The sequence below is a fragment of the Arachis hypogaea genome, chromosome 18 (assembly GCF_003086295.3).
Source record: "Arachis hypogaea cultivar Tifrunner chromosome 18, arahy.Tifrunner.gnm2.J5K5, whole genome shotgun sequence".
Classification (NCBI taxonomy): Eukaryota; Viridiplantae; Streptophyta; class Magnoliopsida; order Fabales; family Fabaceae; genus Arachis; species Arachis hypogaea.
Genome location: NC_092053.1, coordinates 6,995,528 through 7,011,902, shown reverse-complemented (window position 1 = coordinate 7,011,902; position 16,375 = coordinate 6,995,528). Strand labels below are relative to the sequence as shown.

At 33.7% G+C, this 16,375-nt stretch overlaps 1 protein-coding gene and 2 long non-coding RNA genes across 10 annotated transcripts; 2 read left to right on the top strand and 1 right to left on the bottom strand.

Annotated features, from left to right (window-relative positions):
• Window positions 1-730: 730 nt before the first annotated feature.
• On the top strand, window positions 731-5,120 carry LOC112772337 (uncharacterized). Of its 2 annotated transcripts, XR_003187471.3 has the most exons (4): window positions 731-2,617; window positions 2,714-2,786; window positions 3,099-3,185; window positions 4,773-5,120. It is a non-coding gene; the product is annotated as an uncharacterized lncRNA (long non-coding RNA). The 2 variants fall into 2 exon arrangements; XR_003187472.3 differs by lacking the exon at window positions 3,099-3,185.
• Window positions 4,543-9,472, bottom strand: LOC112772336 (bifunctional dethiobiotin synthetase/7,8-diamino-pelargonic acid aminotransferase, mitochondrial). Of its 7 annotated transcripts, none has more exons than XM_025817260.3 (10): window positions 8,917-9,438; window positions 8,428-8,505; window positions 8,181-8,294; window positions 7,541-7,656; window positions 7,329-7,466; window positions 6,259-6,323; window positions 5,658-5,762; window positions 5,303-5,383; window positions 4,995-5,075; window positions 4,543-4,910 (listed from the first exon to the last, which is right to left on the bottom strand). In XM_025817260.3, exons 4-10 carry the CDS (start codon window positions 7,632-7,634, stop codon window positions 4,710-4,712), a joined length of 765 nt encoding a protein of 254 aa, XP_025673045.1. In that variant the 5' UTR covers window positions 7,635-7,656; window positions 8,181-8,294; window positions 8,428-8,505; window positions 8,917-9,438; the 3' UTR covers window positions 4,543-4,709. The 7 variants fall into 7 exon arrangements, with proteins under 7 accessions (XP_025673045.1, XP_025673044.1, XP_072081525.1 ...); XM_025817259.3 differs by having other exon boundaries at window positions 7,541-7,790; window positions 8,917-9,428; XM_072225424.1 differs by lacking the exon at window positions 7,329-7,466 and having other exon boundaries at window positions 7,541-7,790; window positions 8,917-9,472.
• Window positions 9,473-11,287: 1,815 nt separating this feature from the next.
• Window positions 11,288-11,693, top strand: LOC140181546 (uncharacterized). Its single transcript, XR_011876325.1, has 2 exons — window positions 11,288-11,390; window positions 11,474-11,693. It is a non-coding gene; the product is annotated as an uncharacterized lncRNA (long non-coding RNA).
• The last annotated feature ends 4,682 nt before the right edge of the window (window positions 11,694-16,375 follow it).

The window sequence follows — 16,375 nt, the reverse complement described above, 5'->3', positions numbered from 1 at the left end:
TTGCATGGTATCCCTCAAACAATCACTTCAGATCGAGACGTGAAGTTCATGAGTCACTTCTGGAGGACTTTAAGGAGAAAAATGAGAACTCACCTACAATTTAGTTCTGTTAGTCATCCGCAAATAGATGGTCAAACAGAAGTGGTCAACAAAAGCCTGGAAAATTTGCTACAAAGTTTTGTGAGCAAACACCCTCACCAGTGGGACCTTGTGTTGCCACAAGCTGAGTTCTCCTACAACAATTCCATTAGTCAAACAACAGGGAGGTGTCCATTCGAGGTGGTATATAGCAAGCAACCCCTGAGTCTTTAATTTTAGACCTTCCGACGTTACCAACTCCTCGAGAGTATAGTGCAAATGCTGATGAACGTGCTGAACAAATCAAGAAACTCTACGAAGATGTACGACAGAAGATATTGCGTCAGACTACTCGGTATGAGGCCCAAGCCAACAAACATAGGAGACCAAATATTTTCAATGTTGGAGATTTGGTATGGATTCATCTGAGAAAGGAACGATTTCCTAAGTCTCGTGGAAAATTATCTCCTCGAGCGGATGGACCATTCAGAGTCTTGGAGCGCATTAATGATAATGCTTACAAGATTGAGCTTCCAAGAGACACTACACCAAATTAGATGAATAACTACACTTATTTTATGACCCTTACTTAAACAGTCGTTATTAAATAAAATGGTGACACTTATTTATATAATTTTTTTAGCGTTACTAAAAATTTAAGTGTCCTAGTAATAAGAAACATAGCAATTTATTCTTTTGATTCTTTTTCTTCTTATTTTCTATTTTCCAAAACCCTAACTGATTCAATTGGTCATGTAGCAATTGGAGTTGAGATTAGACGAGAAGAGATGAGAAGGTAACAATGGTGTTCGTGCTCTTTGCGGTTCGTGTTCTTCGTGGTTCAGCTTTCTTCGTCGTTCAGTCCTACTACTGCAGAGATGAGATGAAAGATGGCGTTCGCAGATTTGAATCTGAATCTCTAGGAAGTTAGCATTTGTCATTCGCCACCTCTGAGCTAGTCTCCGATCTGCTCTCTTTTTCTCTTTTGTGCCTCTCTCCGCCATTGCTCTGTTTTTGCTTCAAATCTGCTCTCGCCGCCGCTGCTCTGCTCTCTGCTCCGATCCTCCAGTCTCCGTCACTGCCTCTGAACTCTCCTGCCTTCGATCAGTTCTCTCCACTGATATGCTCTCGTTTAGTTTCTGTACCTCTCTCAAGATCTTATTTTCTGATTAATCGATTATTGATGACTTGATGTGTTAACATATATGGATGTAAATTCTCTCCACTTTTACTAGATTAGCTTTGATATTGCCTCTTTATGAGATGTAAATTCAATGTGTGATTAAATTCAACAGGAGCTCTTTAATCTCTGGCCTCTTTTCGGTAACCATTTCTTCTCTTTCAACCATAATATTCAACATGTTCGATGAAATGCTTCAACCAAAGTTGTTTGATTTTTTTTTTCTTTGCCTTCTCTTATTTCTATTGCTATTACAGTACAAGTTTGACATTAAAAATGCTCTTATCATTAGGTTTTATTATAGTCTCCGCTTTGATGTTTTACTTTTGTTCATATTATATTGTGAATTAGCTCTTCAATTGAGTATTTAACAATGCTTTTAGTTGGCTCTGAGTTTATATTGTGGATTAGTCATAGGTAGAATTTGTGGTTTCAATCTAATCTTGTAACCAACTTCAGAGTTGCAGCTCTGGTTTTGTGCAATGCAAAATTTATCATAATATATGATGTTCTTCTTTGAGTTAGCTTTTGTGTGTGTTTCTTGTTTCAAGAACAAAGGCACAGCTTTTTCCATGTGTCTAATATATCTTTGGTCATTTCATATGATTTGTGATTGCACTACTTTTGCTTTTTATGATAAATTAAAACTCTCTCAACTGCATGCTATGTCTTATTTTATATATAAGTTGCCAACTCACATTTCTACTTAAGCAAAACTACATAGCTATTTAAGGCCAAATACTTGATGCCATTCTCTATTCTTTGAAGAAAGAATTCTACAGGGAATAAACCTTGTATCATCAAATTTCTGGAATGGTTTGTGCTTTAGCAACAGTTGCCTTAATGGCTTGCGAATCTCGGCAATGTGAAAGAAAGAACTTCATTTTTTGGCCAAATCTTCTCCTTGTGGTGCTTTCATTGATTTTATGTCTGCTTGCTTTGCTATGTTGTTCCTGATATTTCATTACGCTGCCTGTTTTCCCACTTGACTTCTTACTACTGCTACGAGTTGCTAGTAATGAGCCTAAAGAACTAGATTGATTTCTGATCAAAGACTGACTTGAAAATGCTTGTGGTCGAAGTTGACCATTGGAAATAAGAAAAACACCCTAGTTTCCTTCTCTAAACACATGCTGCAAGCAGTAAAGAGAGTGATTGCTCGAATTGAAATTGGAATTTAGCCATTCCACACTTTGCTTGAGCAGATTCATACCATCTTTCGTTTCAATTTGATTGCTTCTTTTTCCCCGGAAAACCCGTGAGCGTGTTCCGTTATTATTCCAGTTTGAAACCCCAATTTCTTTCTTTTACCATGGAACCTGGAAGATTTGATCCAACTTACTCCTCAGAGTTATTGAAGTACTTTCCCTTCAACCTGCGCCCTGCTTCTTTTTTTCTTCAATTTATTTTATTTTTTGGGAACCTAGTTTGATTCAGATTTTTATGTTGAAATAGGCATATGGATAAGCAGAATGAGATCCTTATGGAAGCCTACAGATCAATGCTCCATGAATCGCAAAAACTTCAGGTTCTTTGCTTGGCACTACCCCTGAATTTTCCTGTCTCTAATTTAATTTGTTTTTTTTACTATTTTAGCTATTCTCTTTGAAATAGAAATTACATTCTTTATTTAGATAGTCCTAGTTTGAGGTCCTAGTTTGATGCATTTTTCAATAACAAATAACAAATGTGATGTTTGTAAGAGAGAAAGTACTTTCTGGTTTATATTGGGACTGTGATATTGATTTCTGGTGGCATGTATCAATAAATTTTTGAATAATGATTTATTTTTCTGTGTGACATGTTTGTATTAATTCATCGACATTAATTCATCACTAAGTTATGGAGTTCTAATTAATATGTCGAAGAAGAAATGCTTATGCACAAGCTCTATGAAGTTATGTCAGCTCATGGTCTAACTAAAAAGGTATCTTGATCACTCATCTCATCTTGTTTACAGTTTAGGTCTAGGGTTTGATCATTTGAATCCCATAAGGACCTAACTTTGATTCTCACCACTTCCATAAAAACCATTTTGATAGATTATCTATAAGTACATAAAACACTTGTAGTTTGCTCTAATTCTGGTAGGATGATTGGTGTCATATCTATCTAAATGAGTGAATGTTTTCATTTTTTATTGTTCTGAATTAGTATCTTGTGTTGTGCACTTATGCTTGAAGAATGCAGGTTAGATCATCTTATTTTTCTTTTTGGTATTTTTGGGAGCTTTGATTTATTTTAAGTGCCAATAGACTTATATTTTTCATATTTTAAAATCTCAGTCACCTTAAAGATTAATATCAGGGAAGGTTAAGGAGTTCAGTGGAGAACATACTTTCTTTCTTGCTATTCTTCAAGTCCAGAACAAAAGTTTAGGTACTAAAAATTAGGTTATGAAAGTAAACAGAGACCTTATGGGATTCATTTATGGCAATGATCAATCATTTTAATTCTATATATGATCACATGACTTTAATGTGTAAAAATAATATGATATCTTGTTACAAGTCTTAACTTCTAACCGAAGAAGAAAACTATTATTGATGAGTATTAATTTGAATTATTTCTTAATATGTGAAGGAAAGAAGCTGTATCACATCACATGGGTTTTTCAGTTTTTAATCCTCCTTCTTGTAAACATGGGTACACTACAAAAAATTTTGGTAAAAAACGGCGGTTTTTTGGGTATTTACGGCAGTTTGAACCGCCATTATTACCAAGAATGGCGGTTTTGTAAAACGATGTAATTCTGGGCGCCATTCTGGTTATTACAGCGGTTTTTTAAAAACCGCCATAATTTCCTGGGTTAAAACAACGGTTTTTGAATAGGTTAAAACGGCGGTTCAAACCGCCGTTATTTTCAGGGATTAAAATGGCAGTTTTTAGATAGGTTAAAACGGCAGTTTTCAATAGGTTAAAACGGCGGTTTTTGATAGGTTAAAATGGCGGTTCAACCGCTGTTATTTCCAGGGTTAAAACGGCAGTTTTTCATAGGTTAAAATGGCAGTTTGAATCGCCATTATTACCTTGACAGAATAACATTTTGGTTGATTAAAACGGCATTTTTAAACCGCCATTTTTACCCTGACAGTGGCGTTTTAGTTAGTTAAAATGACATTTTGAACCGCCGTTTTACCCTGACAGTGACATTTTTTATCGTTTAAAAAACCAGTTTTTACCGACGTTTTTATCGCGTTAAATAAATAATTTTGTGATTAAAATTTTACAATAACAAAAAATCATAATCCATAAATGAAATATTATAACTCATAAACAAAATATTAATATAATATATAATTTTTTATTATTGAAAATCAAAAGTAATAACTCCTATACAAGAATTTGTCTTACTAAACTTACCAAAATACAAGCATTGCAATAAGCACTAATTAGTCAAATCTACCATCCAGTTCCCTAAACTATCTTAATATTTAATAATGTATTTAAACTATCTAATAAGTGCTGTTTTTACTACTTCAAATAAGACATTTATTACATGCATCTCTTGAAGGTGTGGCAGCTTGACAAGTTCTGGAGGGAGTTTTCCTTGAAGATTTTGTGCATTCAGGATTCTGTTGATCATTTTGTTTTTGGGCAACAAATTATTGGAAGATGATACACCTTTCCCTTCAAGGACTACTGATGAAATCTATGCATAACAAGAAAATGAAAGTTTTCAAACCTTTGCAATATATACTGAATTACATCTCTAAGTACTTTGTTTCTCATATACTTTATTTCCGGTGATGCCAAAGAAGCTTGCTATAGGCTTTCCAGCATCTTCATCGTCCATGTCCACATGAACAAAGACCAGCTGCAACAGATAATTGAACATTAGAAATACAAAGATTCTTTTCAAGGGAATGGCAGGTGAATAAATTTTGAGACTATCATGAGATTATATGAACAAAATGCATGATAAAAGAAAGAAAGATCAATTTTGGAAAAAACTCATCTGAATTTTTCTTAGTCACAAACAGCAACAACTACAACACATAATAGAGTTAGAAAATAGTCCTTTAAAAGAATATTGCTTCCTACTTTAACAAATATAAAAAGATGCAGACACAAATAATTATCCTCAAGTTTGGATGCAGCAGCTAGCTCCTCACTCTCAGAACCCTGCATGCATATAATAACAAACAAAATGATAAATCCATTGATTTGATTAGTAAATGCAGCGGAGTATTTTCATTTAACTATGATGGAAACATAGTCTGAGGAATGAGACTACAATTTCATCAAGTTATCTTGAAATGGACATAGAAATTGCAAAAACTAAACAAATTCTACTTCCATTTCCCAGCCCCTACTTTTAAACAAGGATAAAAAGGCAACCAACTTGCTATATGGTAAAACAGATATATGACCAAATATAAGAAATCCAAACACTTACAACTAGAGTGGTGAGGAAGGCCAAGACAACTTTATTCTCAGACGTCAATATGCGTTCTGCATCATCCGCCGTACTAATGTTGTACACCCCAGGCCCTATCTTCTTCTTTAAAATGGCAGTGCTTTAATAAATGGTAAGTGGCAGTGCTTTAAAGTGTGTAAACTAAACTATAGAGAGGAGTTACGATTATGATTATGATGATGATGATGGTGGTAGATTTTTTTTTTTGGGATCTAGAGACTAGAGAAGAAGAAAAAAAACTGATGATTATTGATTGGAGTCTGAAGAAAATTAAAATAAGGTTGAGGCTGCTGAGTTTAGTTGGGACTTTGCACTCTCTATATATACAATGCTAGTGACTAACTACATGGTTATTATCTCACTATAGTTGGGACTTTGCACTCTCTTATTATGCAGTGAGATAAGAGGAAATGAACAGAAAATAAGTAACTAAATAAGTACCACTAGCCATATTTCACTTGATCTCAAGTAACTAAATAAGTACCACATTGCACACTAATCATGAACAGAAAATAGCAAAGAGAAATAGTCTTGCAAAAATAGATATTTCAAGACTAATAATACTTGAAAAAAATCTTACCCTTCCTTTGGAAGAATTGGGTGAAATAAGAGGAATGAGTACAGCAAAGCCACGACTGCCAAATCCTGAATACAAGAAATATATCAGCTTTATCATACCCTCCTGAAAATACAAGAAATACGAGAAGCACTAAAAAATAAAAATAATAAAAAAATATATAAAAATAATGTGGGGAAAAATGAATCAGCTTTATCATACCCTCCTGGTATAAGAAAATTATAGTTGTCAATAAAGTTTTTAGTAACTTAAATATAGTTGTGTATATATAATTATAAAGGTTAGCTAATAACCTAAAGTTTTTAATTTTTTTCCTCACAAATTTGCTGTGTAGTTATCTATCATTTGACTAAAAAGTGAATTAAGAGTATTAGTAAAGGAAGTAAATTAAACAAGGAAAATTTAGTTTTCTCAATACATTAAATACATAAAAACTTACAAAATCAATGTTTACTTTATATTTATAATATTTTTTAACTAATACTTATCAATGTTTTAAACCTAAATATTAAATTTTAAATTAACTATAAATTCTAGTAGCATAAAAATAAAACATTGACTACAAAATCTCATCAAAGATAACTGGAATATTTCTACTCCAACACTCATTAACAAGTACTCGCTGAAACAATGGATCAACCATATGCATTCCTCCAGCACCTTGTATAACTAAAGAAAAGTTTAGGTCCAAATGAGATTATAGAAATTTAGGGAAGTAGGTACAACTATTTTAATTTAAAAATCTAAATAGACAATGGAACAACTAAAGAATGAAAACGTCTTAAGAAACCAAGACAGAAAAGCAAGAAACTTTTTCTTTTTGGAAGATCTAGAGAGTAGAGACCATATGCAATATTTTCCTTACATAGAAAATTGCATTACTGTGAGCATAGCTCTAATATATTATCACATTGATGTGTGTTAAGTGAGTAACCGATTCTTGTTCTGTTTTTCTCATTCATATTTATTCATTGGAGAAAGTAATATCAACAGATAAGATCATTAGAGGGAAAGGAGGAGAGTTTGGAATTAAAATGAGGACTTCAAATTATGCAAGCTCATAAAATTCTTGCCTGGTTCCATAATCAATGCTCCAATATTATTGGACCCTCTATATCTAGATAACAGTTTTGATATGTAAGATGAATAGACTACAACAAGCTCAGAAGTATCCCTGCCCTTGAGAAATATTTTGTCACGTGAAGCAAAGGCTGTGAAAATGTCAAAAAAGAATATGATGATATTCTAAACAAGAAAGGAATTAGTGTTGGAATTTGAAACTTACTAATGTTACCAAGTTTCAGATTTTCAATCTGAAACCCTTCAGGCAACAAAAGACTCCACATATTGTTGCTCATGAAGACAGAAGGAGGATCCATAAAAAGACCTCGTCCTGTATACCTATGAAATTAAGAATTGAAACTTATATTATTAGAAGGGTTTCAGAAGTATAAACTAGTTTAGAAAATAATAGTATAGGAGAGGAATCTCGAAAACAAGCTCCAAGCATTTATCAGCTTCCAACACCTTTAATACTGCAACATTGACCAAGAGCCCATGTTAACTGGATGCCAAAACTAAGGTATGAGCATATAAATGACAATCTTGTCAAGTTTCAAACATAGTAAAGCTTCCTTCAATTTTCTAGTGCTCAATCTTCAAGTTAGTGAATGAAGATGTTTCATTTCCTTCTTTTGTTTATTTTCTTTTCCTTTAAGTAACATGAGTTGGAACAACACTATATTGTTTCCTAGTTTCATCACTTCTAAAACAAATTTGTTGAAATCAAATGGGGTTATTCTTTATTGCAGAATTATGTTCAATCATTGCTGTCACTGACACAGTGGTAAAATAATAAACCGGTGGAAGTTAAATTGAATATAACTAATGGCTTTTCATTCAAGAAAATGAAGTAAATTTCTTACTTGGTTCACAAAGCTCACTAAACCTGCCAATCTTTCCATTGCAGTAGATTTTCCAAGGTTGCTTATGTCTGACCTTTGTTGCTCTGTCATGGTTTCAATCCTAAGGACCAGAATCTGCAATCAAAACAGTTTTTTTTAATTATTAATAATGCATCATATCACCATTTACATGCAAAGCTGGTGCTCTCATTCACAATAAGGAAGCTTTTTCTCAACATCTTTTACTTAACTAGATAGTAAGCATTACCTTTAGAATTTCTGAGGGCAAAAGCTTCCAATCCAGAAGAAAAATTGTTCAAACACCTTTATGATCTTTTATATACCTCTGCATCAGCAAGAAAATTAAAAATTGAAAGCCAAAATACACACTTACATCATTCAAACATTAACACAACATTCATGGAACAGATTAGGAGTGCTTTGTGTCTCTTCATTATTGCATTTAACCATCATTCAAACACTTACATCAGAAAATACACACACACGCCATGTTTTGTACTAATTTCGGACAAATGATGCAAATGAATCAGTTCAATAAAATAGATTAGGTCTCAAACTAAATAAAATCATAAGCAAAAAAACAAAAACACAATAGAAAATGCAGCAGTAACAAGCTAACAACAACAACATCACAAAAGATCAATGAAAGTTAAAAACACAATAATAAAAACAGAACCAGCATTCTTTGTTTCTTCCTACTAGAGCATGAAGTAGATCTAAAAGAACGAAGAGTTACCTATTAGAAGTGATAGAGATCGCGAAACCAAACTGTAGAAGCTTGCTGAAGGCAGCAACAACGGCATTGCTTGCCACGGCGAGGAGATGAGCCAGATTGAAAACGGTGTTGCTTGCGATGGCGCAGAGATGAATGACGGTGATGAGATGAGTGACAATCTTCATATCAAATCCAAATCATAGAAGCTTGCTAAAGGAGGAGAACGCGCCGCCAGAGGAGATCGTCGCTGGAGATAGCGTTTCAGTTCACAGCACACAATCTCGTCGGAGGAGAACACCGAGAAAATCGTTGCCGGAGCATTCGCTGGAGCAGATCATCGCCGGAGCAGATCGTCGCCGGAGCATTCGCTGGAGCAGATCGTTGCCGAAGAAGTCCCTGGTGCAGAACGTTGCCGGAGCAGAGCACAGATCGTCGTTTTTGGATTTGACAGTGGTGGCAACGCGTGTTAGGGTTTTCCTTGTTGGGGGAACACATTAGATTTAAGATATTTGGGTTTTTCTTGCTTTTCGATTTTCCTTCCTTTGGGCCTTATTTTTTTTAACATTGTGCTCTGATAATGGCGGTTTCAACCGCCAAAATTATCAAAAATTTCTATTTTATTCAAATTAATTATGGCAGCATTATAAAATGCCATAATATTTAAATATTATGGCAGTTTTAAAGAACCGCCATAATATAAATGCCATTTTAAACCTCATTTTTTGTAGTGGTATCATCATACTTGAAGGCAAGACACTTAAGGTAGCTAGTAACTACTAATATAACCTAATTTTAGCTGTAATTAATTTTAGAAAAAGTGATTGTTTAATTCAATGCAGAAAATAAAAAAATTGATACAAATCAAGAAGAGAGTAAACTACAAGAAAGTTACATATGTTTATTAGGATTGAAAGGAAAGGTCATCAATCAATGCAGAAAACTTTTTGAGGTATTTAAATTTCATTTTATTTATTAGTTAATATTACAAAGATAACAGAAGTCATTCATTGTCTTGTAAATCTAGTATTTATGTGCTAATCATACTTTGTCAAAGGTATTTTTCAGAGAAGAAGAACCATTGAAGCTGAAGTTGAATTTAAGAAGCTCTTGGGAAGACATTGGCATGACCTTTATATGTTAGTGCTTGGGAAAGCATCTCTTGAAGTTAAGAAGAGAAAAATGGAGGTAACGACATTGACATGATCTTTACATGTTGGCCTAACACATAATTATCTATAATAAGTTACTAAATATTTGTTCCTATTAACTAAGTCCCTGTTAATCCTAATTTCATGGCTCTTATTCCTTTTAGATTGTTCTTTACTATTTTATTCTATATTACTTCATTCCTTATAGTTGTCCTATGAATGTTTTCTACATACCATTGTATTATTCTAGTTCTCTGTCAAAACTGAACAAAGAGGTGAGATCTCTAATACATGTTTGCCTGGTTGTGTTTGGATTTTGTCTCTCTTAACACGATTTAGTCTATTTTTTATTGTAGAATTTGGCAAATAGGCAAAAACTTGAGTGTGGAAAAGAAACAGGTGTTGACTGATCACGAATAGCAACAACTGTTAGTGTTTTTCGAATAATGTCATGCAAAGGGATGGGTTATTCTTTGTTATTGGAGTACTATTAACTTTAACAAAGGAATTCTAGATATAAATATATACTGTTAGAAGCCCCTTTCTTAGTATTTTCTGCATGATATTGGCAGGGCATTTTCTGCAGTACATTCTGGCGTGGGATAGAGGTTGCAGTAAAAAAACTTGGGGAGGATGTAATTACTGATGAGGAGAGAGTGTGAGTTGCTAAAAAACCTTGCATTATATTTGCTGTACTTAATATATGTTAATGGTTTCTAAACTTGCATAAAAGTGCCAATGCTCAATAGCTTTTTCTGAATCATCGACCTCAATTATTTCATTAGGATGCGAAATCTGACCATGTGAAGCAACTTCTTAAAGAGACTGAGAAGTATCTCCAAAAGCTTTGTTCCAAGCTACAAGAAGCAAAGACTGCAGCAAGTCGCTTTGAACATGATATTGACGAAGCACAATGTGGCAGTTTTCTTGATAAGAGTGAATCTAGTGTTGAAAATGAGGATAAAAGTGATCAGGCCAAGGCAAGTTTCCTTTCTGAAATTGCACCTTTCTTTTTTAAGCTTGGCTATTAATAATTATATTGCTTATTTCTTCCAAAATTCTGTTTTACAGCATTATCTAGAAAGTAATGAGAAATATTATATGATGGCACAAAGTAAAATTTTGTACATGCAGTTTCTTACCAGGGTTTAATAGTTTTGAGTTTTGGTTTATTTATATTCCATTACAAAAATTTAAAAGGGATCTCTTCCTCAATTAGGGGTTGGAGAATAATGATAGATTTTCATTTTCTAAAGAGAAGCTGTTCTGAAATTTGTATCCATGTAGTTAAAAGCTGTTGGACCTGTTGCTATTTTAAGAGGTCTTCAAATTTCTATTCTTTCCAAGGTACGATGCTGAGTTTTATGTTATGGACTTCAAATTTCTATTCGTGAATGCATTCTAATCATTGCATTCTCTCATTTGCAAAGGACAAGAGTTGCTTGTGAAGCAATTGTTGAAGCTGGGTACTATTGAGGTTGAACGTGAAGCGAAGTTAAAGAGAAAAATTGAGGATTAGGTTACAAGTACAATTGTTAGCTTTATATGTTTGGATTAAGTTAGGATTTTTTGAATTTACATTTTATGGATTATGACTATGTAAAACTTGTAGAATTTAACTTTTGAAATATATTGTTTATATTTTTGTAAAACTTGTGAGATTTAGTTTAAATTTGTTGAAATATAATGCCATTTATTATGTTGTTGGTAAACACATAAATTATTATTTATAATAGAAATAATTTTTACAATAATTAATAAAAGAAAGCATTGATGTTAGAGAGATTATGAGGGTTTAAAACAGTCACTAAATACAGGAAAAAACTGTCACAGGAATTAGTAATTTAGCGACGATTTTAAATCAAAAAATCGTCACTAAAAATATTGTGACGCTTTAAAAAGTCATTAAATGTACCTAAAAGCGGTCATAAGAACTAGTAACTTAATGACGGTTTCAAATTGTAGCTAAAAATTTCATGACAGTTTAAAACAGTCACGAAATAGAAAAAAAACTATCGCTGGATTTAGTAATTTAATGACAGTTTGAAAATGTCACGAAATACAGTACAAAAAACACCTTGACAAGTGTTACAAATTAGTGACAGTTTTGTACTTCAAAAACCGTCACAAACAATTTAGCGACACTTCTTACCAACGGTGGTCCAAAACCATCACTATGTCAGCTGGCGACGCTCAAATCTGTGACGCTTTTTTTAACTGTCGCGAAAACATCTAGTAACGGTTAAAACTATCGCCAACCATTAAAAAAACCGTCGCCAAAATGTTGTTTTGTTGTAGTGAGACTATGGAGTATCTGCCACTTTTAACGTGGTTGATCTGTCACCTTACTATGAAGAAGATGCAGAATCAATAGAAGATAAGACCAAGCCTCTTTCAACCTAGGGAGAATGATGCAGGAGTATCTATTAGGTTAGTAGAAATATTAGTTAAAGTAGTAAAGGTTAGTTATGTTATTATAATATGCATATGAATTAGTACCACATCGCCTAATACTCAAAGGCTTCCCCTCCCCTACTAGTATAAATATGCGTATGTATCCCTTTTATTTATGAGTTGAATTGATTGAGTTATATATTTAAATCAGATGTGTGCTTATTTTCCTCTAGACTCTTTGAGAGTAAGAGGTGCATTCTTGGCTTAGCCAGCCAAGGTGGGTTCTTGGCTACTTTCACCATAGTAGGGTTGTTAACCTCGCCAAGATTGGTGACCCAAGCGACGTTTCGGCATCAGAAACGGTTACAAAGAAACGCAAACAGAACTGCCACGAAAAAAATGTAACGGAATTGCCACAAGGAAACCCAGACGGAACTGCCGTAAGGAAAGCGCAGACAGAACTGCCACAAGAGTGGCCAACTGCTGAAAAGTGACGAAGTGTGAAGAAATGGCAAACTATCGAAAGGTGACGAAAAACATATGATTTCTCCATGAGAATAAGTAAGTAGTGAATGAGCTAATCGATGAGGTGAAAAAGTATCAAATCATTGACAAAAGAAAAGAAAAAAAATGGCACGGAAAAAAAGTATGAAAAATACAGTACTTTCACCAGAAGAAAAATAACATATTCTCCTAAAAAAAGATACTATGACTCTTATACCATGTTAGAAAAGGTAAGAGAGAGCAATATAAAAAAATGATTTATGTCTATTCAAATTGTATAGAATGATACAATATAAAAATATATTTATAAATATTAAAAAATTAAAATAATAAAAACGTAATATCTTATAATAAATATTTAAATATACTAAATACACTACAGCAAATACGGAGCCTAGCGGCGGAGAAACAACGGCCCTAGCTAAAAACGCCGCTAGTTTACAAGATCCTGGCAGAGATCCACGGCGGTCTGGCAGGTACCGCTAAACCTCCCTGGATATCGGCCGTGCAATCCGAACCGCTTCGAATTTGGTGTATATATCTTCAACTAACCATGCTGATTTCACTTAGCCTCTTGGCGCGAACGAAAGCACGAGCAGAGGCGCGAAGAGCACCCAACCTCCCTCTGGCGCAACCTACCCGCGAGTACACCCAGAAACTCCGCCAGGTGAGTTTCAATTCCTTAATTCAATTCCCCATTCTACTTTACTGCTATTAATTGAAACCCCCTCCCCCCAAATTTGCAGAAACCCGTCACTTCATTTTGGTAGCGCGCCAAACACGAGCGGGAGCAGAGCCGCGTACCATCTGCTCCACTCGGCGCTTCCGTGTTCGCCGTCGAATCGCGCAGCGGCCAACTGTGGTTCCATCACCGGCGACGAAGTTGAGCATATCATCGGTAGTGCGTGAAACCCCGACACCGTCCTCCACCGTGCGCGAATCCTAGCTATCGCTGCCTCCCCCTTTCACCGGTTTGTTCTTCCACATTGAGCTTTTCTTCTGGTTTTCATTATTGGTTCAGAGTTCTGAACATGTATTTGTCTATATCTTCTATAAATTGTGGCTAATTGAAGCGGTTTCGAGTTAGGGATTTCATTCAGTGCGATTAATTTTTTATTGCTTCTGAAACATTATTGTAAAAAATTATATTTCTTCAAACAAATCTGTTCCCAACTCTAATTACTATAGGCATCGGTTTTAGAATTTTTTTCAGTTCAACTGGCTTGTCTGGTTTGTTTCCCAAAACAATGATCTCTTGTGAATAATAGGCCCTCATCAGATTGAGTATTAGTGAACTCGATCGAATTGTGCTAAAGGCTTATTGTTTCTGGACATAACTAAAGTAAGATAATATTAGAATGAACAAAAGTATAGCAAGTTGCTGCATGCAGCATGTGTTGCCAAGTCGTCTTTATTTAAAGTCAATTTGTCTTAACCAACCATTTCTAATCTCCACGTTAGAGACATGAATCGGTAAAAAAACAAAAAAAAATGTTTAAAGAGGTGGCCACATGTATATAGGGTAGTCATTGACTTTTCTCTAGTTTTATTTGATTTTTAATTAGGTTTTACAGTTTAAAACCATGTTAATAAATTTTTACGCTAAACAAACCATTGGAACATGTAATTGTTGCCTCCCCTCCTCTTCCTCCTTTCTCAAATTATGGTATTTGAACTTGTAACACTAATATTTGATCTTTTAAGTTTGGATTTGTTTGATTATTTCATACTTTATTCAATTTGGTTAAACTATTGAAGATAGATGAAGACGGAAAGAAAGTGACCTCAGAGAATTAAGATGAAGAGGAGTAAACAATTTTGAATGTATAAACTATTGAATCCACTATGATAAATTTTATTTAGCAATATTGCATCCATTCATCTTTTGCATATGTGAGTAGTGGAATTGATCATTCTCCTAGTTAGGAAAGGGTTATAGTAAGAAGGATTTGATCCTGATGTAACCATAATATTGTCTATGTGTTATAACCAATACTTACCTGCATTGACAACGTCTCACCACTGCATCTTTTGCCTATTATTAGTAATATTAAATTCGAATAAGCAATATTATGTGAGTTTTGGAAAATGTTGGATAACTGATAATATAGTATATTTGATGACATTCTAATTTCCAAAAACTCTGACTAATGAATTAACTGTTGAGATCAAGAGGAGTTACTAAGTTATAATAAACATATAGATACATGAGTCTTTATTCCATTTTTAGTTGGACTGATTGGTACCTGTTATGTTCAACAGATTTCAACAGAATTATTAATACATTTATTCATTTATTATATATTTCTCTGCCTGTGCCTGGACAGAAGATTGAACGAGCTAAGTTTTATCTAGCTGTGGTCTATAGAAATTCTCCGTGTTATGTCAGTCGTTGATTCATATACTCAGACATAGTTGCTGGTTTCACCCTGCATGTTTTATGCTGTCTCATTTTGTCTGCTGTTATGCCATAATACAAGCTGCAAGGCCTAGTTTCTACTATATATTATTATAAAAGGAAACAGATCAGAGAGAGATAGAGAGGGGGCATTTAAATCAGAATATATATGACATGCTCTTTATGTTTACATGTCACTAGAAGAGAAGCAATTGTTAATCACATATTATTTCATATATGTCTCCTATGAATGGATGATTGACCATTCTTTTAGTTTATATATTAAATAAATTAAAACAGTATATAACTATGTATACATAACGATTAATCAACGAGGATAAAATGCACTTAGAGTTTTTAGGTAATAGTAATAATAGGAAGTGAAATTTGACTTAATAAATATCAATTAGAGATATAATTATTTATGTACTTATTTTAATTAGTTTAATTTTTTTCAAAAAATAATTAGAGGTTTCCTTTGTATTATTATTTATGTGAAACTTGAAATTAGTACTTAATTAGTTTCCTCAGTTAGCTAGCTTGGCTGGTTTAGATACTAATTATTGATAGAGAACTTGGTTTACATAAGATAGGATTTTGGTCAATCTTCCAAGTATGAAAAACAATGGAGATATTATATATGGACTCTGCGTGTTTACTTATAAAGTTTCATTTTTTTTAGAATTCTTAGTTACTAAGTTTAGCTTTTGTGCTTTGTTAATCACATTTTTGTTTCCTCTTGCTCTGTTTAAGACCTTAGCACACAAAAAAAGTGCTCTGTTCAAGACCTTACTGAGTTTCTCTTTACTGTTACTTCATTGACCGAGTTTGTTCCCTAAGATTGTGTTGGGATTCTAGCACTTATTATTTTTCAAATTGGTTCATGATTACTTTGATTTCTACTATTTGGTTCGCTTTAGTATTAATCTTTGTGTTGGTAATATAAAATGACTAGTATAGCTGTTTATGTAGTCTTAAAATAAGTTGATAGTGAGGAACTTTTGAGGGGTTGGTCTAAAAATAACATAGCAAGATG

Coding starts and splice junctions, on each gene's coding strand:
- LOC112772336 (XM_025817260.3), bottom strand. CDS start 7,634: ATGGATCCTCCTTCTGTCTTCATGAGCAACAATATGTGGAGTCTTTTG. Junction 5,763..6,258: donor CCAATTCTTCCAAAGGAAGG/GTAAGATTTTTT, acceptor GCCATTTTAAAG/AAGAAGATAGGGCCTGGGGT. Junction 5,076..5,302: donor ATCTTTTTATATTTGTTAAA/GTAGGAAGCAAT, acceptor TATCTGTTGCAG/CTGGTCTTTGTTCATGTGGA.